The sequence below is a fragment of the Brassica oleracea genome, chromosome C3, assembly GCF_000695525.1.
Source record: "Brassica oleracea var. oleracea cultivar TO1000 chromosome C3, BOL, whole genome shotgun sequence".
Lineage (NCBI taxonomy): Eukaryota > Viridiplantae > Streptophyta > Magnoliopsida > Brassicales > Brassicaceae > Brassica > Brassica oleracea.
Window position 1 is genome coordinate 48,145,408 of NC_027750.1, and position 8,591 is coordinate 48,153,998.

General features: G+C 35.6%; 3 protein-coding genes across 6 annotated transcripts in view; 1 reads left to right on the plus strand and 2 right to left on the minus strand.

Annotated features, from left to right (window-relative positions):
• Window positions 1–676, minus strand: part of LOC106330786 — a 4,994-nt gene extending 4,318 nt beyond the window's left edge. The window contains exon 1 of the mRNA XM_013769202.1: window positions 49–676. Coding sequence (XP_013624656.1) covers window positions 49–676 — 628 coding nt within the window. The remainder of the gene's footprint in view (window positions 1–48) is intronic.
• Window positions 677–2,578: 1,902 nt separating this feature from the next.
• LOC106328190 (actin-12-like) lies at window positions 2,579–4,653 on the plus strand. Of its 4 annotated transcripts, none has more exons than XM_013766577.1 (5): window positions 2,579–2,664; window positions 3,066–3,134; window positions 3,215–3,608; window positions 3,733–4,346; window positions 4,442–4,653. In XM_013766577.1, the coding sequence occupies exons 2-5, from the start codon at window positions 3,075–3,077 to the stop codon at window positions 4,505–4,507; spliced, it is 1,134 nt and encodes a 377-aa protein (XP_013622031.1). In that variant the 5' UTR covers window positions 2,579–2,664; window positions 3,066–3,074; the 3' UTR covers window positions 4,508–4,653. The 4 variants fall into 4 exon arrangements, with proteins under 4 accessions (XP_013622031.1, XP_013622032.1, XP_013622033.1 ...); XM_013766578.1 differs by lacking the exon at window positions 2,579–2,664 and adding an exon at window positions 2,698–2,767; XM_013766579.1 differs by lacking the exon at window positions 2,579–2,664 and adding an exon at window positions 2,698–2,752.
• LOC106328191 (epsin) lies at window positions 4,648–6,085 on the minus strand. Its single transcript, XM_013766581.1, has 4 exons — window positions 5,872–6,085; window positions 5,623–5,745; window positions 5,323–5,484; window positions 4,648–5,239 (listed from the first exon to the last, which is right to left on the minus strand). Exons 1-4 carry the CDS (start codon window positions 6,012–6,014, stop codon window positions 4,771–4,773), a joined length of 897 nt encoding a protein of 298 aa, XP_013622035.1. The 5' UTR covers window positions 6,015–6,085; the 3' UTR covers window positions 4,648–4,770.
• Between the last annotated feature and the right edge of the window lie 2,506 nt (window positions 6,086–8,591).

The following is an 8,591-nucleotide window of genomic DNA, read 5'->3' on the forward strand; positions in this document are numbered from 1 at the left end:
TTCTTCCACGGTTTGGACCGGGATGGTCATTGTGTTGGACAAGGTTACTCTCTTTCTTTGGCTCTATAGCCAGCTTAGAGATGTCGGGTAATGGAGCTGTACCAGGAGGTCTCATCTGACTGTTTTTCAATAACAGTTCGTTGTTAGCTTCAGCCAACAAGAGACATTCTATCAACTCAGTATATGTGGCGAAATTCCTCTCTCTGTACTGCTGTTGCAATACCATGTTGGTTTGAGGAAACGTGGAGAGAGTTTTATCAAGCATCTCTTCCTTGGTTACTTTTTCACCACATAACCTTAACAAGGACACAATTCTGAACAGGACTGAGTTGTACTCGTCTACTGATTTGTAGTCCAAGAACCTTAAGTGTTTCCAATCATATTGAGCCTTTGGAAGCAACACCGTTTTCTGGTGGTCATATCTTCGCTGTAAAGCGATCCAAAGGTCATATGGATTTTCCATGGTCATGTACTGAGTTTTCAAGTTCTCTTGGAGATGGTGGCGTATCATGTAGATAGCTTTATACTTGTGTTTGTCACTGGAATTGTTGTCTTCGGTGATTGTGTCACCAAGATCTTTTGATCGCAGCATGATCTTTGCATCAAGCGTCCATTCCAGGTAGTTGTCACCATTGCTTTTCGAAGCACTGAAATCAAGATTCGCAATATTTGACATCTGAAAAATATTTGTAGTTTATCCCCATTAGTAAGAAAATAATCGGATCATTCACATACTCTTTCAGTAGGATACAAGCAATGCAAATAAATAACAATATTTTTTTTTCAATGATCCAAACGATTTCATGTATATGCAGGAAGGTAAAGTTAAACCTATACATCTAGGATAAAGTTAAATCCATTGCATGAAATCTGATCAGTTTTATCAATTTTCGACATGAAAGTAAACTAATCAGTGTGAATGATCTATCCTAATCAGATGATTTCATGTGATATGCAGGAAGGTAAAGTTAAACCTATACATCTAGGATAAAGTTAAATCCATTGCATGAAATCTTATCAGTTTTATCAATTTTCAACATGAAAGAAAACTAATCAGTATGAATGATCTATCCTAATCAGATGATTTCATGTGATATGCAGGAAGGTAAAGTTAAACCTATACAAAATCGAGATAAAGTTAAATCCATGCATGAAATCAGATTAGTATACATTTTCAAAAAAATGCAATCATTTCTTACTTTTATTTGTTTTCGATATTTATCATATTAAATATAATGATTTGATAATGCCAGTATATCAGTAATAATCCGAAATTTATTTATTTTCAGATAAATACTAGCAATTCCAATTCCTAGTAGGATTAGGAAAAAAATAAATCGATATTTTTCTGATAAATGCTGAAAATCTCCTATTTTTTTTATTTAAGATAAAGATATAAGGTTTTTTTAAAAAATAGAAAATCGAATTAAAATATATAATATATTGTTTTCAGTCGGATTTATCAGAAAAAAAATCGGATTTATCTTTAAAAATTTCAGATTTATCTATAAGAAAAATCGGATTTATCTTAAAAATATTAAAAAAAAATTTTTCAAATTTGAGACAGGTTCTAGTCGATTTCAACATATCAGAGAAAGATCAGAAAAAGACTTTAAACATTCAAGAACAAGTTTCTAATGCAAGCAAACAATCAGATTAAGTTGATGCAGCAGTCGGATATGTAAAAAAAAAAATTGGTGTAATTGTCAACCTAAAAGGTTCTAGCAATTAACTCACATCAGGAAAATTAAAAAAAATCAAACAAGCTTAAACAGGGTGAAAACAAGACGAGATTTAAGCTTTGAAAATAGATTAGGGTTTTAGATTTTATTCTGCAAAGACATACGGCTAGATGTAGCTGTATATATGCGGCTGAGGGTTTAAATCCTTATTGGTTTTATTTTGAGTTTTCTGAAGATACCTGAACCTTTTGTGATGAGTTGAACGGTCTGTGAGGAGAGAGAGCTGCTGCTGGTTGCTGACAAAGAGAAAATGAGGCGACTGGAAGAGCTTTAGGAGTCGCCGGAAAATAGCAAGAGATCGTTTGGTTCTGATTTATGGGTGGTGGATTTTTTGGAAGGGTTTAGAGACAAGGTCTTGCTGATAACGTGTTGTGAATGAAGATGGGAACTTGTGTGTATTATTAGGTCTACCAACTGGTCTTTATATACATATGGTAATGACGGTCTAAGTACTGGATCGACATGAGATCGTACTTATCCTTAACTAGATAATGACTAGCAATACGTAAGATAAACACCAACTATAATGTAGATAAACACAAGAGTAGATAGGCGCCAGTATGATCATGCGGATCCACGGACTGATAAATGGGTCGATCACTAAATGGTTTATAACAGCCATGGGTTTATATATACTTACTGAAAGGCGTAAAACATAAAAGCCCAAAGAGGGTCATGCTTTCGGCCGGTAACCCCCTATTTTCCGGTAAATAACAACCGCAACTTTCGATCAGACCAGTGGTTCTCTGAATCCTCGAACCAAAAATAGATAGACACGTGTTGTTACAGGCTGAGATATTGGACTAAGGAAGAAAACTAACGGTTTAGAACCAAAAATAGATGAAAACTAACGATATTAAGGGACAAATGTGGGCGTTTCAAGCAATCTTCTCTTCTTCTTCAGCTGCATAAATTTCATCAGGTAGATGTTATTTCATTTCTTTATTGGTTTTCACAATTTTCTTTAATTGTTTCGAATTGTGTCCTGTATTTTAGACTAATCTTGTAAGGTAGCATTTTTCCAGGTATATCAATGTTAATGGGTTAAATGAAAGATCATCTAGAAAGGGAACAGAAATTCAAGGATCGAATGTCCATATACATTAAATATATTTTGATTTGGTATAAGTATAAACTAATGAAGTTGATTTCAGAAATGCGAGACTTCTCAATTTTAGCAATGTACTGGTTACATTTTTATTGTTTTTGATTTATATATTCAGTTGACTCGTTACCGATGGTATTTCTATTTTTGATTTATTTTCTGCTTTTTAATCGTTTTATTTTTATTTGTGTCATTGCTATGTTCTTCTGTTGATGTAGATTTGAAAAATGGCGGACGGTGAAGATATTCAGCCACTTGTTTGTGATAACGGGACTGGAATGGTCAAGGTAAACAAAAGAAAGCTTTTCTAGATGATTAAAAACTATATATATATATATATTAATATATTCAACTCTCTTGCTCCTAGGCCGGTTTTGCAGGTGATGATGCTCCAAGAGCTGTGTTCCCGAGCATCGTTGGTCGTCCGCGTCACACAGGAGTGATGGTTGGAATGGGACAAAAGGACGCTTACGTTGGAGACGAGGCACAGTCCAAACGTGGTATCTTGACTCTCAAATACCCGATCGAGCATGGAATAGTAAACAATTGGGATGACATGGAGAAGATTTGGCATCACACTTTCTACAACGAGCTGCGTGTTGCCCCTGAAGAACACCCGGTTCTGCTAACCGAAGCGCCTCTCAATCCAAAGGCTAATCGTGAGAAGATGACACAGATCATGTTTGAAACATTCAACACCCCTGCTATGTATGTCGCTATTCAAGCTGTTCTCTCCCTCTATGCCAGTGGGCGTACTACTGGTTAGTACACTTATAACCATGTTTCTTTAGTCTGTTCAGTTTATTATGTAATTAAAGATTGATATGGCTTGAATTTGAATAAAGTGTGGTTGGTTTTATTTCTATTGCATATTCTTTTGGTTAGGTATTGTGTTGGACTCTGGAGATGGTGTGAGCCACACGGTTCCAATTTACGAGGGTTATGCTCTTCCACATGCAATCTTGCGTCTCGACCTTGCAGGTCGTGATCTGACGGACTACCTCATGAAAATTCTGACAGAGCGTGGTTACTCCTTCACCACAACTGCTGAGCGTGAAATCGTTAGAGACATGAAGGAGAAGCTCTCTTACATTGCCTTGGACTACGAGCAAGAGCTCGAGACTTCCAACACCAGCTCATCTGTCGAAAAGAGCTTCGAGCTGCCAGATGGGCAGGTGATTACCATCGGGGCAGAGCGTTTCCGATGTCCTGAAGTCCTGTTCCAACCATCGATGATTGGAATGGAAAATCCAGGAATCCATGAAACTACTTACAACTCAATCATGAAATGTGATGTCGACATCAGGAAGGATCTTTATGGGAACATTGTGCTCAGTGGTGGAACCACAATGTTCGGCGGGATTGGTGATAGGATGAGTAAAGAGATCACTGCGTTGGCTCCAAGCAGTATGAAGATCAAAGTGGTGGCTCCACCGGAAAGGAAGTACAGTGTCTGGATCGGTGGCTCTATCTTGGCTTCCCTCAGTACTTTCCAGCAGGTAAACAAACTCCATACAAATCTTCTATCATAGTCAAATGTTACTATTTTGGTTATAATGTGTGATACCACCAAAATGTGTCTCAAATTGTGCAGATGTGGATTGCAAAGGCTGAGTATGACGAATCTGGACCGTCGATTGTTCACAGAAAGTGCTTCTGATCAAATTCACCAAAGTGATTATCATTTTTTTTTCACCCTAAAGCCAGTTTCCATCATTGCTTACCGGCCTTCTCTGTGTTTTCGGTTATTCTTCTTCCTCATTGTTTACTATTATTATATAATCTTACTTTTGAAGTAAATCAAGTTTAAGAACAAAATACATATCAGTAACTAACAGTGTTATTGTTATATTTGTATACATTTTGGTATGCAAACATCACATACATGCCGAGATTTCATTTATAACATATTCAACTTGTGTTCTAATCAAGCAATGAGACGATATGCTTATTTTCACCATCCGTAAATGGATGGTTCTCTTCTTCTTCTACTAGATCTTGACCCTCCTTTTTATCACAACCCAAAAGTGGGTTTATCTCTGTGTTCTCCTCATCTTCAGGATCCATATTTTTTTTCATACTCCTCCCTGATTCCGAGTTCGGGTCAATCACCAACGGCTGAGAGAAGTGGCCGGTGACATTAGGAGAAACCATTGTGTTGATCTCTTGGTCATCTTCAATGTACTTGGTGAAGTTGGAATTGCATTTCCTATAGGAGGAAGATTCTTGTAGGACTTCATTCTTTGAAGGCTTGCGGTTGAAGCTACCAAAACCTTGAATCCCTCGAGACAGCTCGCGAGCTCGCTTCCTCTCTTCCTTGAGCAAATCTCCTTTCTCAAGTAGCCTCAAGACCTTCTCTGATTTCCTCCTAACAGATAATCCCCAATTAAACCTGCCAATAGAGAAAAACTTATAGCAGTTAGATTCTTTTTCAGACATTAAAACATGTTCCACCGTAAACCCTAAAACGAGTACCCTTTCTCGTCGATCTGTTGGAAAGATTGCATTTGCGAGATAACATCTTTATCGCCTTGAAACTCATCTGAGACGCTCTCTGGTCCATGAGTGAGCAAATGTTCAACGACTATGAGCGAGTTATAAGCCATTCTCCAGTTTCTTTGATCAAACTTTGCCAATCTATTAACACCAAACAACAACAAAGCTCCATAAATCAGTAACATAAATACATGTCTTATTTCAGCACAAAATTATTTGGTTAACCTCTCTTCCAGAAGTTATTAAATAAAATAAAAACTGGATAAGTGATATTGGGACCTTTTGTGCAAGACATTGACAATCTGCAAGTAATCTTCAAACTCAAAAGCTGCCTTTGAAATGGATCCTAAGGTTTGTGTGTTTGGACCACATGACTCTCCATCCGTAGCTTCCTCAGTCATTCTTCGATGAAATTATTCACATGATAATCACATACACATAGATTAGATATCAATAAATCCATCGATCTCATGAGTCAAAGAAGTAAAACCTATTACAAGAGAAGCAAAAGAATGAAAGAAAACTAACAGTTGAAGAGGAGTAACGTCGGTGAGAGCTAAACGCGCAGTTTTGAGCTTTTCTTTGAAGAAAAAAGAAGCTTGCTTCTTCAAGTCAATGAATGAAGGTGTTCCCATGCCGATGCTGCTTCGATTTCTGCTCATCATCGACATCTCTCTTCAAATTATTCTCAGTTTGCATACGAGGCTGAGAGAGAGAGAGGAGGTTTCAACTGAGACTTATTTTTGGGTTCACCTCCAGATTCACCGACCGTTTTCATTATTTCAAATTCGATATGTTTTAAAAAAGAAAACAAAATATTGTCAAGTTATATTATGTTTTTAAAATAAAAAATGTAAAAAAAAATGGTAGTTATAGAAAAAAAGAATTAAAAAAAATATTTTTAAACGTCGTCAGCAAAACACTAAATCCTAAATCCTAATCCATAAACCCTAAATCGTAAACCCTAAACCCTTGGGTAAACTTTAAACTCTTGGGTAAATCCTAAATCCTTGGATAAATCATAAACTTTAAATAAAAAACACTAAACAGTAAAACCCTAAACCATTGAGTGTTTTAGTATTTAGTGATTTTGATTTAGAGTTTAGAATTTATCCTAGAGTTCAGGGTTTACCCAAAGGTTTAGGGTTTAGGGTTTAGGATTTAGGGTTTCGGAATTAGGATTTAGCGTAATGTTTTGCTGACGATGTTAGAAATATTTTTTTTGTAATTACTACTATTTTTTTATTATTTCTTTTAATCTTTTAATTTCAAAAACATAATATAATTTGACAATATTTTGTTCTCTCTTTTAAAAAGATATCGAATATAAAATAACACAATCCTATTGATTGGTAAACCTAGAGGTTCACTCTAGGGGGTGAATCCAAGAATAAGTCTTCGACTAAATGTCTATATTTTCTAGATTGGTCATTGAATAAAGAGACAAATAAAATTAAATAAATCAAGAAAAGTCCAGATCTGTGATTAAAAATGGTCATGAGTTTGAAAATTTGAACGATCGTTTACTTATTATGGCTACATGGGAAAAGTCAGCATTATAGTACCAAATGCAATTACTTCCACAGTTATTTCCTAACCGATCTGATGTGATTCATTCTATATATCACAAGTCCGTAACTACGCACAAGTATTTTTAACGAATAATTCAGTTTAAAAATGAATTATGTAGTTTAAAAACGAAATTATTTATTTATTGCATATGCAGAATTTGTATTGAGAAATTGGTTTCAGACTCAACCGTATTAACAACTTTTGAAGGAATAATACAGTTAAAAAACAAGGAGTTAATAAAAAGAAGATATATGGGTTTGGGTAAAGCTTTCATGTTTTCAATATAATTCGGTAAACACCTATTTCCACACTAGAAGTATCATATAGTAACAGTTCCACATAATCTTTTAACCTCGACCTAATTTTACATATTAGAAGTATTAAAACTTATTTCTCCCCAATCCAAAAGATCAAAACTTATATCTCCATAATGAATTAAGTATGAACTAAAATCCACACAATCCGATTTAGATCGGTTTACTATTCAAAAATTTGAAACTTAACCAATGGCTAACCTAATTGAATCGATACAATCTGATTAGGAAGTTGGATCGGGATTGTATTTGGATCTCAGGTTGGGTCGGGTTTTAAATTCGGTCCAAAACATACTAACTTAGTATCGGTTTACGTTCAAACCATTTAAAACAAGTCAAACCTTCATTTATGGGGATATGAATTTTGATCTTTCTGATTTGGGAGAAATAAGTTTTAATATTTCTAATATGTGGAAATAGGTTGAGGTTGAAAGATTGTGTATAACTGTTACTGTTACTATATGATATTTCTAGTGCGGAAATATGTCGTTTACAGTAGATGATAAAAAAATGTAATTATTTTTTTTAATACTTCTATAGTGGAAAATATAAAGTGGTTACTATGGTAGCAGTGTGTAGGCGACCACAGAGTATAAGCGACCTTCTCTACACGGAGTGATTGAATCTGGAAGCAGTAGAACTGGCCGTACAGTTTGAAAAATGAATCTCACGATTGGGCGGCTCTTGACACCCCGAAAATCTAGCGAGAAATTGACCAGAGATATACTGTTGGATAATTCCAATTAACTTGAGGAGCAAGTTAACTCATTAAAGTGAAGTTTGATGGGTTAAGGAAAAAGAAAAACATATCGAGCTTAGGAATGTTTCCATATTATATTAGGAAAAGATGTAGTAGCTTCGCTCTTAGGAAAAGATGTAGCTTCTTTCTATAAAAAGAGTTCTCATGGAGAGATGTTCCATCAAATGAGAAACACATTGAAAGGTTTAGTTTTGAGAGAGTTTCTAAATCTAATAAGAAGAGAAGTTTTTATAATCTTTGTGTTCGTGCAACTTTAATTGGTATCAGAGCCAGGTTTCGAAGGTCGTTTACAAGAGGAGTTGTAACTTCGATCAAAACATGGGAGACGATTCTCAAGCACGTGATAAAGGTCTTGAGATGAAGAAGGACATACGATGTCCGATGCTAACATCGACCAAATACACCATATGGTCGATGCGAATGAAAGTGATGCTTCGTTTATACGAAGTTTGGGATAGGATTGATCCAGGGAGTAACGATGCAAAGAAGAACAATATGGCGATTGCTCTAATCTTTCAATCAGTCCCGGAGGCGCTAATACTTCAGATTGGAGAATATGATACATCGAAGAAGATTTGGGAAGTTATCAAATCCCGTAACTT

What these genes read in the sequence shown, in the direction of transcription:
- LOC106328190 (XM_013766577.1), top strand. Translation starts at nt 3,075, where the DNA reads ATGGCGGACGGTGAAGATATTCAGCCACTTGTTTGTGATAACGGGACT. An exon ending in ACGGGACTGGAATGGTCAAG is followed by an intron (nt 3,135 to 3,214) that starts GTAAACAAAAGA and finishes TCTTGCTCCTAG; the next exon opens with GCCGGTTTTGCAGGTGATGA. An exon ending in CCCTCAGTACTTTCCAGCAG is followed by an intron (nt 4,347 to 4,441) that starts GTAAACAAACTC and finishes CAAATTGTGCAG; the next exon opens with ATGTGGATTGCAAAGGCTGA.
- LOC106328191 (XM_013766581.1), bottom strand. Translation starts at nt 6,014, where the DNA reads ATGTCGATGATGAGCAGAAATCGAAGCAGCATCGGCATGGGAACACCT. An exon ending in GACGTTACTCCTCTTCAACT is followed by an intron (nt 5,746 to 5,871) that starts GTTAGTTTTCTT and finishes ATTTCATCGAAG; the next exon opens with AATGACTGAGGAAGCTACGG. An exon ending in GTCAATGTCTTGCACAAAAG is followed by an intron (nt 5,485 to 5,622) that starts GTCCCAATATCA and finishes TGGTGTTAATAG; the next exon opens with ATTGGCAAAGTTTGATCAAA.